Source organism: Babylonia areolata, chromosome 30 (assembly GCF_041734735.1).
Source record: "Babylonia areolata isolate BAREFJ2019XMU chromosome 30, ASM4173473v1, whole genome shotgun sequence".
Classification (NCBI taxonomy): Eukaryota; Metazoa; Mollusca; class Gastropoda; order Neogastropoda; family Buccinidae; genus Babylonia; species Babylonia areolata.
The window spans coordinates 24,349,702-24,374,752 of record NC_134905.1 but is presented as its reverse complement, the minus strand read 5'-3'; the positions used below and the strand labels follow the sequence as shown (position 1 = coordinate 24,374,752).

The window sequence follows — 25,051 nt, the reverse complement described above, 5'->3', positions numbered from 1 at the left end:
AAACAATGACTAACCTTTACCCCCCGACTGAGTTTGAAGTGAACAAGTCCACTGTGTCGTTTTGACATGAACCGAATCCTGTGACCGAGAGCATCCACTTTTTCTAAAATATTTGATGTTGGGGAGCGTTTTTCCACACAGAAATTTGGCAAAGAAAGAGTTAAAAAAAAAAAAAAAAAAAAAAAAAAAAGGGGAAGAAAACGCCGTCCTGCTCCCCCCTTCCCACAACCCCCCTTTCTCCCCACCTTGATGTAGTTGGCAACGATGGAGACGTTCTTGAAATCGAGGGCCGCATCGATCTCATCCATGACGTACAGCGGCGTTGGTTTGTAGTGATGGAGGGCAAACACCAGGGCCAGGGAGCTCAGAGTTTTCTCCCCTCCCGACAGGTTGGAGATGTTCTTCCATGACTTCTTGGGGGGACGCACACTGGAACACAGTTCAGGGGGTCATTCACACACGGTTTTTTTTTATTTTTTTTTTGACATTTTTAAAGACTTACAAAACAAAAAACTTCTTCGTTCATGGGCTGCAACTCCCACGTTCACTCGATATGTATACGAGTGGGTTTTTACATGTATGACCATTTTTACCCTGCCATGTAGGCATGTCGGGGGTGTGCATGCTGGTTATGTTCTTGTTTCTATAACCCACCAAACGCCGACATGGACTACAGGATCTTTAACGTGTGTATTTCATCTTCTGCTTGTGTATACACACGAAGGGGGTTCAGGCATTAGCAGGTCTGTACATATGTTGACCTGGGAGATCGAAAAAATCACCAGGCGCCATTACTGGGATTCGAAGCCTGAACCCTCAGATTCGCAGTCCAACGCTTTAAGGTTAACTGCTTGGCTATTGTGCCCGTCAAACAAAAACAAAACAAAATACACACAGACATACACACACAAAAACACCCCTCTGAAACACCAAAGGAACCTGGATTCAGTGTTGGTGAACACAACACTGACAGGAATACCCACACACACACTGACCCTAAGACAACAGGAAACCCCCACCCCACCACCCACACACACACTGACCCTAAGACAATAGGAAACCCCCCCCACCACACACACTGACCCTAAGACAACAGAAAACCCCCACCCCACCACCCACACTGACCCTAAGACAATAGGAAACCCCCGCCCCACCACACACACTGACCATAAGACAACAGAACCCCCCCCCCCCCCCCCCACAACACACACAGACCCTAAGACAACAGCAACACCACAACAACCCACCGCCCCTCCCACCCCCCAAAGCCCCACGCCCACCGACCTGAACACGATCCCCTCAGAGAAGGGGTCCAGGGAGTCGACGAGCTCCAGCTCCGCGTCCCCGCCGAGGGTGATCATCTGGTACATCTCCTTGAGCTTGCCCGTGATGAGGGCGAACCCGGACATGAACTCGTCCAGACGCTGCTTCCTCAGGTCCTCGTGGTACCTGCGCTGGCCGTCCCGCACCTCCGTGATCTGGTCCAGCTCCGACACCCGTGCCAGGTACAGCTCCTCCTGTGTGTTGAGGAGGAATGTACATAGAAAATGAGAAGTGAGTGTCAGGGGTGAGGTGGGGGAACGTTCATAGAATAGTATCATGGGGAACGTACACAGAATAGTGTTGGGGGGAGCCTACATGGAATAGTGTTTGGGGAACCTACATAGAATAGTGTCATGGGGAACCTACATAGAATAGTGTTTGAAATGAAATGAAATGAAATTATGGTGCTTAGAGCCTCGCCGACCACTAAGGCCATCTCAAGGCTATCACCGTGTTAATAACTACTACAAGGATAAAAAACAACAACAATTAAAACGAGTTACCACTTCAGACTTTCCACTCCAAAGTTTTAAAAAAACTTCCATAGTTTAAAATCTTCAAATCTGGTTAAAAATGTTCACTTCTTTTAAGAAGTCCATCAGCGCCCACGGAGGGACATCACGAAACAAGGTCTTCAAAGAAACCGCCGTGTAATGTCTGTGCCTAACGTCATGCAGATCCCAACAGTCAAGGAGCACGTGTTTCACGGTGGAATAGTGTTTGGGGGAACCTACATACAATAGTGTCATGGGGAACCTACAAAGAATAGTGTCATGGGGAACCTACATAGAATAGTGTCGTGGGGAACCTACAAAGAATAGTGTTGGGGGAACCTACATACAATAGTGTCGTGGGGAACCTACAAAGAATAGTGTTGGGGGAACCTACATAGAATAGTACCTACATAGAATAGTGTTGTGGGGAACCTACATGGAATAGTGTTGTGGGGGACCTACATAGAATAGTGTTGTGGGGAACCTACATAGAATAGTGTCATGGGGAACCTACATAGAATAGTGTCATGGGGAACCTACATAGGGAACCTACATAGAATAGTGTTGGGGGGAACCTACATAGAATGGTGTGTGTCCATCGAGATCGATGATGACCATCATTGTCATCCAGCTGGGGGATGGGGGGAGGGTGGTGGTGGGGTGGGGGGGAGGATGCTCATGAATCTATCTGTGAATGCGCAGATGGCTGAATAGTCCAATCTGCGCACGAAATGTTCGCTGACAGTTGGGGCAGACAAAGACAGGCATACCATTGTCAGGGAGCTTGTTTACCCGTGACTTTCTGGCCTGCCTCTTCTCAACAGCTGCAGCAGTCCTGTTGGCCTCGCACAACTTGGCGCCTTTGTGCACAGCAGCACGCCATTTGTCACGGTCCACTGCAGATTCCTCCCAGGAGTCAGGGTTGATATCAAACGCTTTCAGAGAGACTTTCAGAGTATCTCTGAAGCGCTTCTTCTGACCTCCGTGTGATCTCTTCCCTTGTTGCAGGTCGCCATAGAAAAGCCTTTTGGGCAGCCGATGGTCTGGCATGCGCGCCACGTGTCCAGCCCAGCGAAGCTGGGACTGCATCAGGATGGTGAAGATGCTGGGAAGGGTGGCTTTTGCGAGCACCTCTGTGTCTGGGGTCTTGTCTTGCCACTTGATGTTCAGTAGCTTCCTGAGGCATGTTGTGTGGAAGTGGTTCAGCTTCTTGGCATGTCGTTGGTACACTGTCCAAGTTTCGCAGGCGTACAGTAGTGTGGGGAGAACTACTGCTCTGTAGACCTTTAGCTTGGTCTCAAGACTAATGCCTCTTCTGTTCCAGACATTTGCAGTGAGTCTACCAAAAGTTGCGCTTGCTCTTGCAATCCTGACGTTCACTTTATCGTCGATGGTCGCATTTCGTGACAGTGTGCTGCCAAGGTATGTGAACCGCTCCACCGCACTGAGTCTCTGACTGTTGACTGTGATGTTGGGCTCAACGTAGGGTTTCCCTGGGGCTGGCTGATGGAGAACTTCAGTTTTCCTCATGCTGATGGTAAGGCCGAAGTTCCTGCTGGCAGTGGCAAACTTGTCAACGCTGAGTTGCATGTCAGCTTCAGATCCAGCGTTGAGGGCACAATCATCAGCAAACAAAAAGTCTCTGATGATGTCTGTCATGACCTTCGTTTTTGCTTGAAGCCTTCTGAGGTTAAACAACTTACCATCTGTTCGGTACTTTAGGCCGATTCCAACATCGCCATCTCTGAAGGCATCAGTAAGCATTGCAGAGAACATGAGGCTGAACAGCGTTGGAGCCAGGACGCGGGGAACCTACATAGAATAGTGTCATGGGGAACCTACATAGAATAGTGTTGGGGGAACCTACATAGAATAGTGTTGGGGGAACCTACATAGAATAGTGTCGTAGGGAACCTACATGGAATAGTGTCGTGGGGAACCTACATAGAATAGTGTCGTAGGGAACCTACATAGAATAGTGTCGTGGGGAACCTACATAGAATAGTGTTTGGGGGGAACCTACATAGAATAGTGTTGTGGGGAACCTACATAGAATAGTGTTGGGGGGAACCTACATAGAATAGTGTTTGGGGGGAACCTACATAGAATAGTGTTGTGGGGAACCTACATGGAATAGTGCTGGGGGGAACCTACATAGAACAGTGTCTGGGGAACGTACATAGAATAGTGTTGGGGGGAACGTACATAGAACAGTGTCATGGGGAACCTACATAGAATAGTGTTGGGGGAACCTACACTGAATAGAGTGTCGGGGGTGTGTGGGGGAACTACACAAAATAGTATTGGTGGGGGAAGGGGAGGGACACACAGAATAATGTTGGGGGAAGGGGGCGTGGGGGGCAGATACTTAGAACAGTGTTGGGGCAGAAACGTACACAGAACAGTGTCTGGAGGGGTGGGTGACATATAGAAGCGTGGAAGGAAGGGGGGGGTGGGGGGGAACACACAGGATAGAATGTCAGGATGGAACATACATAGAATAGAGTGTTGGGGGGAACACATGGAATAGAGTTTTGGGAGGAAACATACATAGAGTTGGGGCAGAAACATAAATAGAATAGAGCTCAGGCAGAAATGTACATAAACTAGAGTGGGGTTGGGCAGGGGGGTGGGGGTGACGTACACAGAATAGAATAGTGACAGAGGTGAGGAGGGGGGGGGAGGTTAGGGGAACATACATAGAATAGAGCTCAGGCAGAAATGTACAAAAACTAGAGTGGGTTTTTGGGGGGGGGCAAGAGGGGGGTGGAGACGTACACAGAATAGAATAGTGACAGAGGTGAGGGCGGGGGTTAGGGGAACATACATAGAATAGTGTGGGGGTGACGTTCACAGAACTGAGTGTTGGAGGGGAGATATACATGGAGTGTCAGAGAGGGAGGACATACATAGAAGAATAGTGTGGGAGTAACATACATAGAACTGAGTGTTGGAGGGGGGATATACATGGAGTGTCAGAGAGGGAGGACATACATAGAATAGTGTCAGGGCGGAAACCTACATAGAATAGTGTCGAAGGGGAAACACAGAGAAAAGTGTCAGGGTGGATGGGGGAAACATATATAGAATAGAGTATCAGGGGTGAAACACACATGGAACAGAATATCAGGGTTGAAACACACATAGAATAGTGTCAGGGTGAAACATACATAGAACAGAGTGTCGGGGGGAGGGGGGAACATACATAGAATAGTGTCGGGGGTGAAACACACATAGAATAGAGTGTCATGGTGGAAACACACGTAGAATAGAGTGTCACGGTGGAAACATATATAGAATAGTGTCACGGTGGAAACATATATAGAATAGTGTCAGGGTGAAACACACATAGAATAGAGTGTCAGGGTGGAAACACACATAGAATAGAGTGTCAGGGTGGAAACACACACAGAATAGAGTGTCAGGGTGGAAACACACAGAGAATAGAGTGTCAGGGGTGAAACACACAGAGAATAGAGTGTCAGGGGTGAAGAATAGAGTGTCAGGGGTGAAACACACATAGAATAGAGTGTCAGGGGTGAAACACACATAGAATAGAGTGTCAGGGGTGAAACACACAGAGAATAGAGTGTCAGGGGTGAAACACACATAGAATAGAGTGTCAGGGGTGAAACACACATAGAATAGAGTGTCAGGGTGGAAACACATAGAATAGAGTGTCAGGGGTGAAACACACAGAGAAAAGAGTGTCAGGGGTGAAACACATTGAATAGAGTGTCAGGGGCGAAACACACATAGAATAGAGTGTCATGGTGGAAACGCACATAGAATAGAGTGTCAGGGGCGAAACATCCATAGAATAGAGTGTCAGCGTGAAACACACATAGAATAGAGTATCAGGTGTGAGACACATGAATAGAGTGTCAGGGGTGAAACACACATAGAATAGAGTGTCAGGGGTGAAACACACATAGAATAGAGTGTCAGGGGTGAAACACACATAGAATAGAGTGTCAGGGTGGAAACACACATAGAATAGAGTGTCAGGGTGGAAACACATAGAATATAATGGTTGAAACACACACACAGAACAGAGTGTCAGGGTGGAAACATACACAGAACAGTGTCAGGGTGAAACACACATAGAACAGAGTGTCACAGTGGAAACATACAGAGAATGGAGTGTCGGGGGGAGGGGGGAACATACATAGAATAGTGTCACAGTGGAAAGACACATAGAATAGTGTGTCGGGCGGGTAACATACACACAAAAGACTTGGGGCGGAAACGTACATAGGAAAGGGTAGTGGCGTGGGTGGGTGGGGAACACAGAGAATAGTGTTGGGGTGGAACGTACATAGAATAGAATATCAAGGTTGTTGGGTGGAACGCACATAGAATAGTGTCTGGGGGGTGGGGACCTACATAGAACAGTTTCATGGAGGGGAGGGAACATAGAATAGTGTCCAGGGGGGAAACACGCACAGAATAGTGTCAGGGAGGTTAGGGGGAGGAGACATGGACGCTGATTTTTCAGATGCGTTTTTCAAGCTGTTCACTGGAGAAAATGTGTAACAGCTATCAGTGTATTCACTGCGGCCAGAAGGAAAACCATATTTCAAACATCTCTCTCTCTCTCTGTTTATTTTAAGTAGACCAAATGCAACCAACATAATTAAAAAATATCTCTCTCATTTCTTGAATAAAAAAAAAAAAAAAAAACTGTCATAAAAAATCCAAAACCCCAAACAAAACATGTGTATAATGAAGTGGTCCAAACTAAACTGTTGTGAAGTCTGTCATCTGACTCAACAAAGCACCATCACCTTCTTCTTGTACTCAGCAATGGCGGCCATGTTGGGCTTCATCTGAGCCAGCTTCTCTTCCTGCACGGTGATCTCGTACTTGAGGTCGTTGGTGATGGCCGCCGACAGGTCCTCAGGGGTGAAGGTCGGGAGGTCAACCTCCTCCTCCCCCTCCACCGGAGACAGCTTCAGATTGGACAGCTGGGGACACGCCCACAACATGGGTTAGTTCTGTTGGACACGCCCAGAACAGGGGTTAGTTTTGTCAGACACACCCATCATATCGGTCAGTTTTTTTGGACACGCCCACCACAGGGGTTAGTTTTGTCTGACACGCCCACAACAGGGGTTTAGTTTTGTCTGACACGCCCACAACAGGGGTTAGTTTTGTCAGACACACCCTTTGGACACGCCCACCACAGGGGTTAGTTTTGTTTTCACACACCCGCAATGTGGGTTAGTTTTGTCAGCCACGCCCACAACATGAGTCTGTTTTGTCAGCCACGCCCACAACATGAGTCTGTTTTGTCAGCCACGCCCACAACATGAGTCTGTTTTGTGGACACGCCCACTGGACCTTGAGTGATGGTCTGGGTGCTAGTCAGAGACAGCAGCCTGAAGTTCACACAGAGAAATCTGTTGTGACACAAGTAAGTAATCCAATACAATACAATACAAAACCGCAGACTAACGATCAAAAAGGCAAGTGACAACACCGTGAAGAGAATACAATACAAAACTGTAGATCAACAATTGACGAACTCAAGTAACAACACCACGACAAGAATATTACACAAAACTGTCAATCAACAACCATCAAACTCAAGTAACAACACCACGACAAGAATATTACACAAAACTGCAGATCAACAATCGACAAACTAGAGTAACAACACCACAAGAAGAATACAATACAAAACTGTAGATCAACAATCGATGAACTCAAGTAACAACACCATGACAAGAATATTACACAAAACAGCAGATCAACAATCATCAACGGCAAGCAACAACACCAAGAAGAGAATACAGTACAATACAAACGTGAAGACCAATGATCGGCACCAGCCAGTAACAACACGTCTTAGCGTTGGTAAGCACAAAACTTGGCCAACAAAGAGCAAAAACCGAACGGCCCAGTTTGTGCACAAGTTTCACGCGGCACAGTACACGACAGCACAAGCAGCAGCGAGGGTCAGTTTGCACCATGGCGTAGTAAGTAAGCACACGACAGCGCAGGAAGCCGCGTGGGCGAGGGCCTCACCTCTTTCCTCCAGTGCTTCAGCTTGGCCTTGTTGTCCTTGAGGATGATCTCGAACTTCTCCAGCTGCATGCGCACCTCCAGCTGCTCCTTCTCCAGCGCCCCCTCCTCCTCCTCCAGGGTCCCCACCTCCTTCCTCAGCCCCTCCAGAGTCTTCTCCACCTCCCCCACCCTGTCCTGCACACAGGTAAAAAACGAGTGGTGTGATTGGCTCGTTTGTGAGCAACGCCCCGCCCACCTCCTCTTGTTCCACGCTTTTGTCCGGTATATTCAAGCGTTGTGATTTGTTTGTGTGTGTGTGTGTATCACCCCCCCGCACCCCCTCCTTTTGTTTTGTAGGTAAAAAGTGCTGTGATTGGCTCGTTGGTGTGCAATGCCCACACCCTGTTTCCACACTTTGTCCTGTATGTAACAAGCGCTGTGATTGGTTCTTTTGTGTGCACCTTCTCCTTCACCTTATCCTGCATGTAACCAGTGTTGTGATTTGTTTGTGTGCGTCCCCCCCCCCCCTCCTCCTTTGTGATTGGCTCGTTTGTGTGTAATGCCCACCCCCAACCCTTCTGTAAAGTGCTGCAATTTGTTCATATGTGTGCAGTGATTGGTTTGTGTGCAACCCCCACTCCCTTCCACACTGAGTCCTACATGTAACAAGTGCTGTGACTGCTTCATTTGTGTGCTTCTGATGTCCTTCCACTGTGTCCTGTTTGTAACAAGTGCTGTGACTGGTTCATTTGTTTGTGTGCATCTGATGTCCTTCCACTTTGTCCTGTTTGTAACAAGTGCTGTGATTGGCTTGTTTGTGTGCATTCCCCCCACCCCCTTCCACACTTTGTTCTCTATGCAACAAGTGCTGTGATTGGCTCGTTTGTGTGCATTCCCCCACCCCCTTCCACACTTCGTTCTCTATGCAACAAGTGCTGTGACTGGTTTGTATGTGTGATGCACACATACAAGCCAATCACAGCACTTCCATAATACGATAGAATGCTTCTTCGTTTGTGGGCTGCACCTCTCACGTTCACTCGTATGTAAATGAGTGGGCTTTTACGTGCATGACCCTTTTTACCCCTCCACGTAGGCAGCCATACTCTGTTTTCGGGAGTGTGCATGCTGGGTATCTTCTTGTTTCCATAACCCACCAAATGCTGACATGGATTACAGGATCTTTACTGTGCGTATTTGATCTTCTGCTCGCGTATACACACGAAGGGAGCTCAGGCACAAGCATGGTCTGCACATATGTTGACCTAGAAGATCAGAAAAATCTCCACCCTTCACCCCACCTGGTGCCGTTACCGAGATTCAAACCCAGGACCTGACAGAATACAAGACAACAAGACAAAGTGTGTGACCTGTGCCTGCTGGTGATCAGAAAAATCTCCACCCTTTACCCCACCAGGTGCCGTTATCGAGATTCGAACCCAGGACCGATACAAGACAACAAGACAAAGTGTGTGACCTGTGCCTGCTGGTGATCAGAAAAATCTCCACCCTTTACCCCACCAGGTGCCGTTATCGAGATTCGAACCCAGGACCCAATAAAATACAAGACAAAACAATACAAGACAACAAGACAAAGTGTGTGACCTGTGCCTGTTGGAGATCAGAAAAATCTCCACCCTTTACCCCACCAGGTGCCGTTATCGAGATTCAAACCCAGGACCCGATAGAATACAAGACAACAAGATAAAGTGTGACCTGTGCCTGTTGGTGATCAGAAAAATCTCCACCCTTTACCCCACCAGGTGCCGTTATCGAGATTCGAACCCAGGACCCGACAGAATACAAGACAAAACAATGCAAGCCAACAAGACAAAGCGTGTGACCTGTGCCTGCTGATGAGCCTCCAGCACAGCCGTGGCCTGCTCCTCCAGGTCTTTGAAGAGCGTCATCAGCCCCTCCCCCTTCTCCTTGTTCTCCTGCATCTCCTCCTCCAGGTTCCTCACCTTCTCCTCCGCCTTCTTCAGGTTTCTGCAGCAACACACAACACATCATGATAACAAGAGAGGCAAAGCCTTCAAGACTCACTTGTGATAAATTAAGTCCCCTAGCATTAATTACAGAGTAATTTCCCTTTTTTTTTTTTTACTATCTGCACCAAAACATTTGCAAAATAAATAAAAATTCCATGCTTAGCAAAAGAAGTTCCTGTTTGAACAAAAAATGATAATAATGACTCCTCTTGTTGTTGTGTCAGAAAAAGAGGTCAGAGTGCCAAGTTTAGAGAATACAAAAAATATAAATATAACAGTAAATGCAGTTTGCATATAATTAGGCTTCTTTTTTTTATTTTTTTGTGCCCATCCTAGAGGTGCAATATTGTTTTAAACAAGATGACTGGAAAGAACTGAATTTTTCCTATTTTTATGCCAAATTTGGTGTCAACGGACAAAGTATTTGCAGAGAAAATGTCAATGTTAAAGTTTACCACGGACACATACACACACACAGACAACCGAACACCGGGTTAAAACATAGACTCACTTTCAAGTGAGTCAATAAATATGACGGGTGCAACAGCTGAGTGGTTAAAGCGTTGGACTTTAAATCTGAGGGTCCCGGGTTTGAATCTCGGTAACGGCACCTGGTGGGTAAAGGGTTGAGATTTGTCTGATCTCCCAGGTCAACATAAGAGCAGGTCTGCATGTGCCTGAACCCCCTTTGTGTGTATACGCAAGCAGAAGATTAAACTTTTTTTTTTTTTTAAAGCATGTTAAAGATCCTGTGGGTTATGGAAACAAGAACATATCCAGCATGCACACCCCCGAAATCAGAGTATGGCTGCCAACATGGAAGGGGTAAATACGATTATACATGTAAATGCCCCCACTCATGTACATACGAGTGAATGTGGGAGTTGCAGCCCACGAACGAAGAACAAGAAGAAGAGCCGTCATAATAATGAATGACAATAATGACTGTGGATTCTTACATGGCACCCTGTACAGAAAACTGCTCCAGGTGCTTTACAAAAAGCATGATACTCAGAGATGCCAACCCCTGTCAGTGTTTGTTCAGTCAGTATACTATCAGTATCAGTATCAATAGCTCAAGGAGGCGCCACTCTGTTCAGTCAATCCATATATGCCACACCACATCTGCCAAGCAGATGCCTGACCAGCAGTGTAATTCAACGTGCTTAGTCAGGCCTTGAGAAAAAAAAAAGAAGAAAAAAAAGAGAAAAATACATAAAAATACTACTACTAATAATAATATTTATTGTTTGTTCAAACAATCAGGAAATTTGACAGGAACATTTTGAATCTGGTAGGAACACTCAGACTCCCGAGCCACTTCAGCAAAGAGGGGCACATACACTGTTTGACCAAGACGTAATTTTATTCAGCCACGCTCTCTCTTGTTCGGGCAAACAATTGAGCTCATTGGTCCACTCCATGCTGTTTTAATGTGAACACCCACGCGATAAGCTGAGCATCATCATGTGAGAGAGTCTGAGACCAGGGTTAGTAGTGACTGCCCTGGCCTCATCGTCGACAGGAAAGCATATGACCATGCTATGCAGTCGAAAATGAACTCGGAACAATTTTGACGTTGGCGTAACTTGGGAACAAACTACAAATGAGCGTAACAATTTTTGGTGAAATCGTAACAGCTGGCATCTCTGGATACTATACACAACACATCACCTCAAAGTTGCTTATACACACCAAAATGTACCTGTCAAACTATACACACAATGCATATACATAGAAGCCTCCCGTCCCTGCCTCTTCTTTGTCTTCAGTTTCTCCAGAGTTATGCATGCGTGTGAATGACTGGTGCGAAAGCGCTTTGATTTGTCTCTGCACAAGATTCAGTGCTATATAAATACCATTATTATTATCATTAGAAGCATATGTTCAAACATACATAAATACCCCCCTGCCCCAACACACACATACACACACACATATAAACATGTTTTCAAACAAAGCCAAGCATAGACTCATGTACAGGAGTATATATAATATATAATGTTTGAACAGACATGCCACGATGGAACTTTCCACACAAAACACAACTTAGCCAAACTGACTAAAAAAAAAAAAAAAAAAAAAAAAAGATGTGCCGCTGATGAAAAAGATTGGCAGATCTCTTTGCTGGATATCCCAGTATCAATGTATCAGATAGAGAGAGAGAGCGAGAGAGAGAGAGAGAGAGAGAGAGAGAGAGAGACATGAGAAAGAAAGAGACAGAGGCATGGAAGGGGAGAGACAAAGAGAGGGATAGACAGACAGACACAGAGAACAAAACCTCCACTACTGATCCTCCAAAGTGGCCATCCACTCAAAAGTTCCAAACAACACTGCTCACCAGACAAAACAAAACAACACTGCTCACCAGACAAAACAAAACACTGCTCACCAGACAAAACAACACTGCTCACCAGACAAAACAACACTGCTCACCAGACAAAACAAAACAACACTGCTGACCAGACAAAACAAAACACTGCTCACCAGACAAAACAAAACACCGCTCACCAGACAAAACAAAACAACACTGCTCACCAGACAAAACAAAACAAAAACAAGTCAAACAGAAAAAAGGGGTGTATCATATCCTTCTGCAGTCAAAAGTGCACAAATGCTCAAAAGTTCAAAACACCAGATAAAACACACACACACACACAGGAACAAAACAGTCACAGACACAGAAGCATGCCTCACCTTTCCGCAGTCTTGACCCCCACGTTGACCTTGGTGATCTGACCCGTGGCCTCGTCGATCTTGCGACCGATGGCGTCCACTCTGGACTGAGCCGCCTGGAGCTTGGACCCCCCGATGTCCATGATCTGCTTGTGTAACCTGCACACACCAGGTTACGATTTTTATTGTTACTGTTGCTTTTAGTCCAGCCGACGCCTCACCTCACCTCACCTATCCTGTAGTCTTGTGGACCGTTGGGGCGCCACAGGTGATCTGGCAACCAGCATCCTCCAATCCTCTCGGTTTTCTGACCTCCTGACTGTATCGCTCAACCTGAAGCCCGTCCATTCTGGGATGTTGTCCTCCCATCTCTTCCTCTGTCTGCCTCTCCTTCTCCCCCCCTTGCACTGTGCCCTGCAGGAATGTCTTGGCAAGCCCTGATGATCTCATGACATGGCCATACCATTTGAGCTTGCGTCTCTTGACCAAGGTCAACAGGTCTTCGTAGGGCCCAATGACTTGCCTGATTCTGTTTCGAACTTCTTCGTTCGTGATATGATCTTTGTAGGAGATGCCCAGGAGTCTTTGAAAGCATCTCATCTCAGTGGACTGTATTCTCTTTTCTATTTCTGCACAGAGCCATAACAGGACTGCCCCAACTACATAGATGTGCAACCGCGTTCAACACAAAACTGTCACATATATAAAATAAGATTAGACTGTGCTGAGGGCATTAGCCCTTCTGCTTAATTTATCACCCCCAGATTACAAAAAAAAATTGTAAAAAACAAAAAACAAAAAAAACAAACCGCTTAGAGCTTGGTATCTGACCGAAGATAGATACTATATAAGTATCTGTATCATCAGATTACCAGATGTGTTGGTGGATTAAGGTTGGAGAGTTTTCTGATTTCCTAGTTTCACAGGACAGGTATGCTGCTTGCCCTCAGGTGCTATATTTGTATTTCTTTTTGTATTTGTATTTCTTTTTATCACATCAGATTTCTGTGTGTGAAATTCGGGCTGCTCTCCCCAGGGAGAACGCATCGCTACACTACAGCGCCAACCATTTTTTTTTTTTGTATTTTTTCCTGCATGTAGTTTTATTTGTTTTTCCTATCGAAGTGGATTTTTCTACAGAATTTTGCCAGGAACAACCCTTTTGTTGCTGTGGGTTCTTTTACGTGCGCTAAATGCATGCTGGACACGGGACCTCGGTTTATCGTCTCATCCGAATGAGTATCCATATCATCAGATTACCAGATGTGTTGGTGGATTAAGGTTGGAGAGTTTTCTGATTTCCTAGGTTAACAGGTGTGCTGCTTTCCTCATGTCTTAAAAACAACAACAACCTATTCACGTGCTTTCACCTTGTGAAAATCAAAACCACATGAAAGATTCTGCAATCTCGGTCAGCATCTGATGGGTCACTGAAACGTAGACCCACACACCATCTATAACACGGAACACACCTTCCTGAATGGTCAAGAAAAAATGGTCGTACAGGAAAACCCCCCACTCATAATCAAAACTGCACATGTAAACTGCAGCCAATAAAATGAAGTGGGGTGTGTGTAAAAGCCCACTGACAATGAAAACTGCACATGTAAACTGCAGCCAATAAGATGAGGTGGGGTGTATGTAAAAGCCCACTCACAATTAAAACTGCACATGTAAACTGCAGCCAATAAAATGAAGTGGGTGTGTGTGTAAAAGCCCACTCACAATTAAAACTGCACATGTAAACTGCAGCAAATAAAATGAATTGGGGGGGGGGGGGGGGTGTGTAAAAGCCCACTTACAATTAAAACTGCACATGTAAACTGCAGCCAAAAAAACGAAGTGGGGTGTGTGTGTAAAAGCCCACTCACAATTAAAACTGCACATGTAAAACTGCAGCCAATAAAATGAAGTGGGTGTGTGTGTAAAAGCCCACTCACAATTAAAACTGCACATGTAAACTGCAGCCAATAAAATGAGGTGGGGGTGTGTGTAAAAGCCCACTCACAATTAAAACTGCACATGTAAACTGCAGCCAATAAAATGAGGTGGGGTAGGGGGTGGGGGGGGGCGTGGGGGCCAAACAAGCATAATCAACATTACCTCTGCACCTCTGCCTCCACTTTGGATGATGTTTCGGCTGACTTTTCGTAATCTGCACACGAACACAGCAAACATCCTCTCATATTACCAAGTGTTCAAATGACTGGTAGAAACACACGTCATCATAGTGGGTATCAAATTTGTCCATCGGCAAATATATATGAATGAAACAAAAATTAAATGATTCTTTGGGGGTTAAAATAATGTGTAACAGGGAGGGAGGGAGAGAAGACAATTTGTTTTTAGTTGAAATAAAGATATGTGCAAATACCAACTCTTACGATAAGTAAGTGAAGTGCATTGCAGTGTAGTGTAGTGTAGTGTAACGCAGTGTATTGAAGTGCAGTGACGGGCGCAATAGCCGAGTGGTTAAAGCGTTGGACTGTCAATCTGAGGGTACCGGGTTCGAATCACGGTGATGGCGCCTGGTGGGTAAAGGGTGGAGATTTTTCCGATCTCCCAGGTCAACATATGTGCAGACCTGCTAGTGCCTGAACCCCCTTTGTGTGTATATGCAAGCAGAAGATCAAATACGCACGTTAAAGATCCTGTAATCCATGTCAGTGTTCGGTGGGTTATGGAAACAAGAACATACCCAGCATGCACATCCCCGAAAACGGAGTATAGCTGCCTACATGGTGGGGTAAAAACGGTCATACACGTAAAAGCCCACTCGTGTGCATACGAGTGAACGTGGGAGTTGCAGCCCACGAACACAGAAGAAGAAGAAGAAGAAGAAGTGCAGTGTAATGCAGCGTACAGTACAGTACGTCGGGACACCGACCTTTCCTGAAGGCCTCCACCTTCTTGCGAAGGGCGTCCAGCTCTTTCTTGTCTGGTGCAGCGGCCTTGACCCTGACCTCCTGCTCTTTGATCTGGGCCTGAAGGCTGGTCACCTGTTCCTTGAGGGCCTGTACACAGCACGGCGACACGCTACACATTGTCTGGCGACACACTACATACTACATGGCGACACGCTACACATTGTCTGGCGACACACTACATACTGCATGGTGACACGATATACACTGAATGGTAACATGCTACACACAGCATGGCGACACGCTACACACTGCATGGTGACACGCTACACACTGAATGGTGACTGCTACACACTGCATGGCGACACGCTACACACTGAATGGTGACATACTACACACTGCATGGCGACATGCTACACATTGTCTGGTGACACACTACACACTGCATGGCGACATGCTACACACAGTATGGTAACACGCTACACACTGCATTATGATACACTACATATATTATGTTGACACATTAAAAACTGCTGAACACTGTAATGTGTATGGTGACACACTACACACAGCATGGTGACGGACCACATACACCATGGCAACATGTTACACACTGCTGTAGACAGTACAGTAACACACTACACACAGTATGTTGATGTATTACATCCTTCATGGTGACAAACTAAACACTGCTGTACACAGCATGGTGACACTATGGTGACAGACTACATACACCATGGCGACATGTTACACACTGCTGTACACAGTACGGTAACATACTTCACACAGTATAGGTGACATACAATACACATCATAGCAACACACTAAACACTGCTGTACACAGAACGGCGACACACTACATACCTGGGGATACGCAAAATACTTCAAGACAACACGCTGCACACCGCTGTGTACAACATGGTGACATATTACACACATCACAATGTGAACCCGTATCTTCGTCAACATGGCAATGAACCCCAGCCCCCCACCCTTCTCCCCACACCCGAAACACACAGCTCTCCGTAGCGATGACCTGACACTGACCTTGACCTTCATGTCGGCCATCTGCAGGTTGTGTTTCATGGTGGTCAGGTCCTTGGTGTTGGTGGCCACCAGGTCCTGAAGTTTGGCGCGGTTTGTGTCGCAGGTCTCCGCCTCCTTCCTCGCCTTGACGACACACACATTTCATTCAGTTTTTGACCATGAAATGAAGAATGACTGCTGAATCCTCCATTCCCTTTCACCACCACCTTCCTCACCGTTCTGGATCTCCCCCCCCCCCACCCTCCCCCCCCTGAATCTCTACTCACTTCTCTGTTCATCCTCGCCTTCTGTTACTGACTGACACTCACAGTCTTCTTAAGCTTTTCTTTTACCTCTACCGTCATTTCCAACTGACACAGTCAGTCCCTGAAGACAGACCTATGGTCTGAAACGTTGGACGCCTTTTAGCAAAAGTGAGTCTTATTTTACAAACCAGTTTTTATAAACTTTTTCCATTTGGTGTTAGCCTTTGAACTTTTATGGGGGGGGCATGGAGGATTTTAAAAAAATGCCCCATCACAACATGATCATGAACGTGAATAGATTCATCATAACGTTTGCATCAGTTAAGGTAAAAAAACAACAACAAAACAACCCCACCTACAATCAAGAACATGACTAGGTTTATCGTAACATTTGCATGAATTAATGTAAAATAAGGGTTGGCATTCCTTCATCTGCATTAAAAGTATCCTACACAACATTGCAAGTCTTAAATGAATTTACAAAGTCTAACGATGAAGAGAACCTGGTCTTCCTACAGGTCTGATGGCAGTGTCGTAGGTCACATCGCAAAAAAGAAAACAGAAGCTGTTTTGAATTTGGTAAGAATACCTTCAACGTTCCAGCTAAGGAACTTACAGTGGTTTAATCAGATGTTCGAACCTCGGAGGCTCTTCAACACTGTGTGTGAAGGCTGTGAAGTGTCTGGTGTCACACAGTCTGAGGCCAGGAAGGCTGTGGGCTCACATCACCACTGTTTCACTTTCACAAGGTGTCATCCACTGATCTAAAAGTAGATGGATAGTGCATGCCTCCTTTGCTAACTGAAGCCAGTGGAAGTGTTCAATCAGCCATTTTGTTACTCGTGTCAGTACAGCGCGAAGCGGTAACTTCATGTATGTAGCCGAGCGCTCAGCTGGCTACGATGACTGCTTCACAGCAAGCTTTCGCAGCGTTAGTTAAGCTGACATTCCTGTGTGTGCCTCCACAGAAAGTTTGCACTACGTGTCACTACACTGTTTTCCTGTAACAACTTTGATAAATAAACCATTGGCAGATATCAATCAAGACAACATCTGGCATGTTGTGGGGGCAAGCATAACACAATTTCATTTAAGATACACGGTTACAGTTCAGAAACTACCACGAGACTTCTCCTCAACAGACTGACAGCCGGATACGAGTGTCAGTATGGCGTCCAGGTGGCTTCAGCTTTCCTGGCCAGTGAGCTATCCATCTGTTAGTGGGTGTCACTGCCTTCCGACAAATCCATATATATATATATATATATACACACACACACACCACATCTGCTCGGCAGATGCCTGACAAGCAGCAGACTAAAGTTGTCAGTCAAACAGACACAGGAACACGCATGCCTACCCCCAAATTTGCTTTTCAGGAACAAGCCACAGAATCAGGGACAGGGTGTTATTTTCAGGAACACCTCAGAAAACACACAACAGTCGTCTGGCAGCCAGAAACGAAAGCTGCAAACACGGAAAAATGCCTCCACTTTCAAAAGTTGTTCGCATTCAAATGACGGGCGCAATAGCCGAGTGGTTAAAGCGTTGGACTGTCAATCTGAGGGTCCCGGGTTCGAATCACGGTGACAGCACCTGGTGGGTAAAGGGTGGAGATTTTTCCGATCTCCCAGGTCAACATATGTGCAGACCTGCTAGTGCCTGAACCCCCTTCGTGTGTACATGCAAGCAGAAGATCAAATACGCACGTTAAAGATCCTGTAATCCATGTCAGCGTTTGGTGGGTTATGGAAGCAAGAACATATCCAGCATGCACACCCCCGAAAACGGAGTATGGCTGCCTACATGGCGGGGTAAAAACGGTCATACACGTAAAAGCCCACTCGTGTGCATACGAGTGAACGCAGAAGAAGAAGAAGAAGAAGAAGTAGAAGTCTGCATTCAAAAAGTTGGTGCTTACCCGCATGAGCACTGGTCTTGCCGAAGTTACTTCGCCGGTGACGGAAATCGAGCAGACTTTCACAAAATGGCTTCGATACTGTTTGGACAGTTCCGGCTTTTCACAAAGTGGCTTCAGTAATATCCAGCAACATTTCCATAAGCCTCAACAAAGAGTCTTCGGCAATGGTCGGAAAGCCGCCAGAGGGTACACTTGTACCCACTAGATACTTTGGAAACAAAATTTTTCCTGTCAGATTTTATTTTCTGGGACATGCATCAAATATCTGTATTTCCAGGACACCCTGTCCTGTTTATCAATTTTCTGGGACTTCTTCTTTTTCTTCTGCGTTCACTCGTATGCACACGAGTGGGCTTTTATGTGTATGACCGTTTTTACCCCGCCATGTAGGCAGCCATACTCTGTTTTCGGGGGTGTGCATGCTGGGTATGTTCTGTTTCCATAACCCACCGAACACTGACATGGATTACAGGATCTTTAACGTGCGTATTTGATCTTCTGCTTGCATATACACACGAAGGGGGTTCAGGCACTAGCAGGTCTGCACATATGTTGACCTGGGAGATCGGAAAAATCTCCACCCTTTACCCACCAGGCGCCGTCACCGTGATTCGAACCCGGGACCCTCAGATTGAAAGTCCAACGCTTTAACCATTCGGCTATTGCGCCTGTCAAATTTCTGGGACAAATAGGGGGCCCTCAGTAACGGAAGGCATGCCTGCAGGAAGCAGTCCACACCCACCTTTTCCAACTCGTTCTCCAGATTGGCCAGTTCTTTGGGGTCCACCTGACCGTCACCAACCACCGATGACCCCATGCGACCTTTGCTGACTGTCTTTCCGCCTCCGCTCATTGTACCTAGCCAAAAAACACACTGACTGGTCAATATTCTGTCAAAGATCACCGACAAAACACAACTGGTCAATATTCTGTCAAACACTACAACACAACTGGTCAATATTCTGTCAAACACAACAACACAACTGGTCAATATTCTGTCATAAACAACCACAACACAACTGGTCAATATTCTGTCAAACACAACAACACAACTGGTCAATATTCTGTCACAGACAACCACAACACAACTGGTCAATATTCTGTCAAACACAACAACACAACTGGTCAATATTCTGTCATAGACAACCACAACACAACAGGTCAATATTCTATCAAACACAACTGGTCAATATTCTGTACAGACAACCACAACACAACTGGTCAATATTCTGTCAAACACAACAACACAACTGGTCAATATTCTGTCACAGACCACAGCTGGTCAATATTCTGTCATAGACCACCACAACAACTGGTCTACATTTTATCAAAACGACCACAAAACAATAACTGCTCAATAGTATGTCACAGACCATAGCACAACGACTTGTCAATAGTCAATATTCTGCAACAGACCACCACAACAACTGGTCTACATTTTATCACAGACTACCACAAAACCATAATCGCTCGACGGTATGTCATAGACCATAACAACACAACAGGTCAATATACTCTCTACGATCGGCTTCAGATTCACTCTGTTTATGCATACCCAGATTCAAACACTCCACTGTTGGCCGCCGTTCTTTCTGTCTCTGGACCTTGTAATTGGAATGAACTTCCTCTTTCGCTTCGTCAGGTCTCCACACTCAGCTCTTTCAAGTCTTGCCTTAAAACCCACCTCTTCCCAAAATAGCCTCCCTTCCCTGCCTCTTACTTGTCTTCAGTTTCTCCAGTTTTAGAGTTATGCATGCGTGTGAACGACTGGTGCGAAAGCGCTTTGATTTGTCTCTGCACAAGATTCAGCGCTATATAAATATCATCATATCATTATTATTATTATCATTATTCTGTCAAAAACCATCACAACACAATAACTGGTCAATATTCGTTCACAGAATGGTGCCTCCATTTCTTTCTTTCACCCCCCCCTCCCCCCTAAGTAACTAACTTACATTTAAAAAAAATCAATTTATTTCATTATACATTTTTCCAGAACAAACACAGCTATTCTGAAACGACAGGCATGTATACCAAAAACCAATGTCTCTACAAACATGCACCACCAGACACTCACAAACTGATACCTACCGGACTGATCAATGAGCTGACCCTGAAGGGTCACCACACGGAAACGGGTCTTCCCGTACGCGATTCTAGTGGCCTGCTCGAGGTCATTTGCTACCAGCGTGTCACGGACACCGAAGTAGAACGCTGTCAGGATTCGTTCATCTTTCACCTTGATCAGATCAAACAGGCGGGGAACGTTTTCTGGTCTGTTAGACATACACACACACAAACATCAATGTCATTAAGTTATGTACGTCTTCTTACTCATGTTGGAAGTCTGTTGTTGTTTTTGTTGAAACTGACTGATTTACCCTCTCTCATCCTATATTTGATTTTTTTTTTTTTTTTTTTTTAATAATTCAATGGAACCACTTGGTCACTTTGAATGATACCCCCAAACCTCATCTCCAAGCTTTCAATAAGCTTACAAACATACACGTGGTAATGTATATGGGTTACACACACAAATACAACACACACACACACACACAAATGCCCAGACAGCAACAGAAAAAACAACACACACACACACACAAATGCCCAGACAGCAACAGAAAAAACAACACACACACACACACAAATGCCCAGACAGCAACAGAAAAAACAACACACACACACACACACAAATGCCGTGACAGCAACAGAAAAAACAACACACACACACACACACACAAATGCCCAGACAGCAACAGAAAAAACAACACACACACAAATGCCGTGACAGCAACAGAAAAAACAACACACACACACACAAATGCCCAGACAGCAACAGAAAAAATAACACACACACACAAATGCCGTGACAGCAACAGAAAAAACAACACACACACACACACACACAAATGCCCAGACAGCAACAGAAAAAACAACACACACACACACACAAATACCCAGACAGCAACAGAAAAAACAACACACACACACACACACACACAAATGCCCAGTCAGCAACAGAAAAAACAACACACACACACACACAAAAATGCCCAGACAGCAACAGAAAAAACAACACACACACAAATGCCCAGACAGCAACAGAAAAAACAACACACACACACACACACAAATGCCCAGACAGCAACAGAAAAAAACAACACACACACACACACACACACAAATGCCCAGACAGCAACAGAAAAAACAACACACACACACACAAATGCCGTGACAGCAACAGAAAAAACAACACACACACACACACACAAATGCCCAGACAGCAACAGAAAAAACAACACACACACACACACAAATGCCCAGACAGCAACAGAAAAAACAACACACACACACACACACAAATGCCCAGACAGCAACAGAAAAAACAACACACACACACACACAAATGCCCAGACAGCAACAGAAAAAAACAACACACACACACAAATGCCCAGACAGCAACAGAAAAAACAACACACACACACACACAAATGCCCAGACAGCAACAGAAAAAACAACACACACACACACACAAATGCCCAGACAGCAACAGAAAAAACAACACACACACACAAATGCCGAGACAGCAACAGAAAAAAACAACACACACACAAACAAACAAAAACCCAGACTGACGTGGCGATCTTCTTCTTGGCGTGCTCCTTCCACCTCTCCATCTTGTCCAGGCCTATGAAGGTGGCCACGCCGATGTTGTTCTTGATCAGCAGCTCCACACAACGCTGAGCCGTCGTCATGGTGTCCACAACAATGTGGTCCAGGGCACCACAGGCCGTTGACACCGCCACATCGTACTTCTCATCAATGGCCCCCAGGTCTCCCTGTTGGGTGGAAAAAAAACAACAACAAAATCCCTGAACATGGCCCATTATAGGTCAGCTTAAAACAACAAAAAACAACCCCAAAACAGGTGGGTAAGGGGAAAAAACAACAACAAAAAAACCATGACCCAAAACATGGGTGGGGTGGGAGAAAAATCCCCAAAACATGGGTTGTTAGGGAAGAAACCCTCAAAACATGGGATGGTGGTGGGAAAAACCCAAAACATGGGTGGGTGGGGAGAAAAATCCCCAAAACATGGGTTGTTGGGGAAGAAACCCTCAAAACATGGGATGGTGGAGGGAAAACGCTAAACATGTGTGGGTGGGAGAAAAATCCCCAAAACATGGGTTGTTGGGGAAGAAACCCTCAAAACATGGGATGGTGGAGGGAAAACGCTCAACATGTGTGGGTGGGACAAAACAATAAACCCAAAACAAGTCTGTGGAAAAAAAATAACAACAACAAAAACATAACAACATGGGTGGGTGGGAGAAAACCCAAAACATGGAGGGGTGTGGGGGTGGGGAGGGGGGGAGGTAGGGGAACCCTAAACATGGGTGGGGTGGGGTAGAACAACAAACCCCCCCCCCCAAAAAAAAAAACTCACCAGGCGGCCGAAAATGCCTGGAATTTTGCCGCTCTTCTTCTGCTCCAGGAGGAAGGTGAGTACTCTGCCCTTGCTGCTGGAAGCCTGCTGAGCGCTGCGCATCTCCTCCACCTTGTAGCGTAGACTTCGCACCTGTCGCACAGCACACACACTGCGTCAGTTACCTGTCTGTCGCACAGCACACACACTGCGTCAGTTACCTGTCTGTCGCACAGCACACACACTGCGTCAGTTACCTGTCTGTCACACAGCACACACACTGTGTCAGTTACCTGTCTGTCGCACAGCAGACACACTGCGTCAGTTACCTGTCTGTCGCACAGCACACACACTGCGTCAGTTACCTGTCTGTCGCACAGCACACACACTGCGTCAGTTACCTGTCTGTCGCACAGCACACACACTGCGTCAGTTACCTGTCTGTCGCACAGCACATACTGCGTCAGTTACCTGTCTGTAGCACAGCACACACTGCGTCAGTTACCTGTCTGTTGCACAGCACACACACTGTGTCAGTTACCTGTCTGTCGCACAGCACAAACACATGCGTCAGTTACCTGTTTGTCGCACAGCACACACACTGCATTAGTTACCTGTCTGTCGCACAGCACACACACTGCGTCAGTTACCTGTCTGTCATACAGGACACACACTGCGTCAGTTACCTGTCTGTCGCACAGCACACACTGCGTTAGTTACCTGTCACACAGCACACACACTGCGTCAGTTACCTGTCACACAGCACACACACTGTGTCAGTCATCTGTCACACATGTAACTGGAACTAACTTCCATGATATTTCTGGATGTTTACACATGTAACTGGAACTAACTTCCACGATATTTCTGGATGTGTACACATGTAACTGGAACTAACTTCCACAATATTTCTGGATGTTTACACATGTAACTGGAACTAACTTCCATGATATTTCTGGATGTTTACACATGTAACTGGAACTAACTTCCATGATATTTCTGGATGTTTACACATGTAACTGGAACTAACTTCCACGATATTTCTGGATGTGTACACATGTAACTGGAACTAACTTCCACGATATTTCTGGATGTGTACACATGTAACTGGAACTAACTTCCACGATATTTCTGGATGTGTACACATGTAACTGGAACTAACTTCCATGATATTTCTGGATGTGTACACATGTAACTGGAACTAACTTCCATGATATTTCTGGAGGTTTACACATGTAACTGGAACTAACTTCCATGATATTTCTGGATGTGTACACATGTAACTGGAACTAACTTCCATGATATTTCTGGATGTTTACACATGTAACTGGAACTAACTTCCATGATACTTCTGGATGTTTACACATGTAACTGGAACTAACTTCCATGATATTTCTGGATGTGTACACATGTAACTGGAACTAACTTCCATGATACTTCTGGATGTTTACACATGTAACTGGAACTAACTTCCATGATATTTCTGGATGTGTACACATACACATGTAACTAACTTCCACAATATTTTTGGATGTGTCCACAAGTCATTGGAACTAACTTCCACAATATTTCGGGATGTGTAACGTGTAATTTGGTGGAAAAATTTGGCGGTGTATTTTCTGCTTCTTTTCAGTATCAATATGGTGAACATTCTTTCTTCTTTGCAGCTCCTCACATGTGGAAAAATTTTCCTCATCATATCCATGAATCTGATTCTATCTCTGCCTTTCGCTCATCACTAAAAACTCATCTTTTTTAAAACCTATCTATAAGCACTCTCAGCTTCCTTGTTCTCCAACACCACCCGTGTCAGGTCAGCTCACTCTGGATGTATGAAGAGTGGGAAAGGGAGAGTGTGGGGGGTGGGAAGGGGTTTTGAGAAAGAGTGGTCATGAATGATTAATGTAATTTGTAACACTTATCTTTCATGTAAAGTGCCCTGAGCTCCTAGAGAGAAAGGGCGCTATATATAAATGTACATTATTATCATCATTATTATTATATGGCATGGGAATCCTGTTGAGGCTCTAAACTGCCCTGGGATGAAAG

At 45.6% G+C, this 25,051-nt stretch overlaps 1 protein-coding gene across 1 annotated transcript in view; it reads right to left on the bottom strand.

Moving 5' to 3' along the window:
• The window catches only part of LOC143275543 (structural maintenance of chromosomes protein 4-like), a 49,897-nt gene that overhangs the window by 2,936 nt on the left and 21,910 nt on the right, over positions 1-25,051 (bottom strand). Inside the window, exons 14-26 of the mRNA XM_076579733.1 lie at positions 23,024-23,155; positions 22,213-22,415; positions 20,665-20,849; positions 19,313-19,428; positions 16,405-16,527; positions 15,381-15,507; positions 14,597-14,648; positions 12,515-12,652; positions 9,671-9,815; positions 7,848-8,021; positions 6,605-6,784; positions 1,285-1,517; positions 246-429 (exon numbers count right to left, since the gene is read on the bottom strand). Coding sequence (XP_076435848.1) covers positions 246-429; positions 1,285-1,517; positions 6,605-6,784; positions 7,848-8,021; positions 9,671-9,815; positions 12,515-12,652; positions 14,597-14,648; positions 15,381-15,507; positions 16,405-16,527; positions 19,313-19,428; positions 20,665-20,849; positions 22,213-22,415; positions 23,024-23,155 — 1,992 coding nt within the window. The remainder of the gene's footprint in view (positions 1-245; positions 430-1,284; positions 1,518-6,604; positions 6,785-7,847; positions 8,022-9,670; positions 9,816-12,514; positions 12,653-14,596; positions 14,649-15,380; positions 15,508-16,404; positions 16,528-19,312; positions 19,429-20,664; positions 20,850-22,212; positions 22,416-23,023; positions 23,156-25,051) is intronic.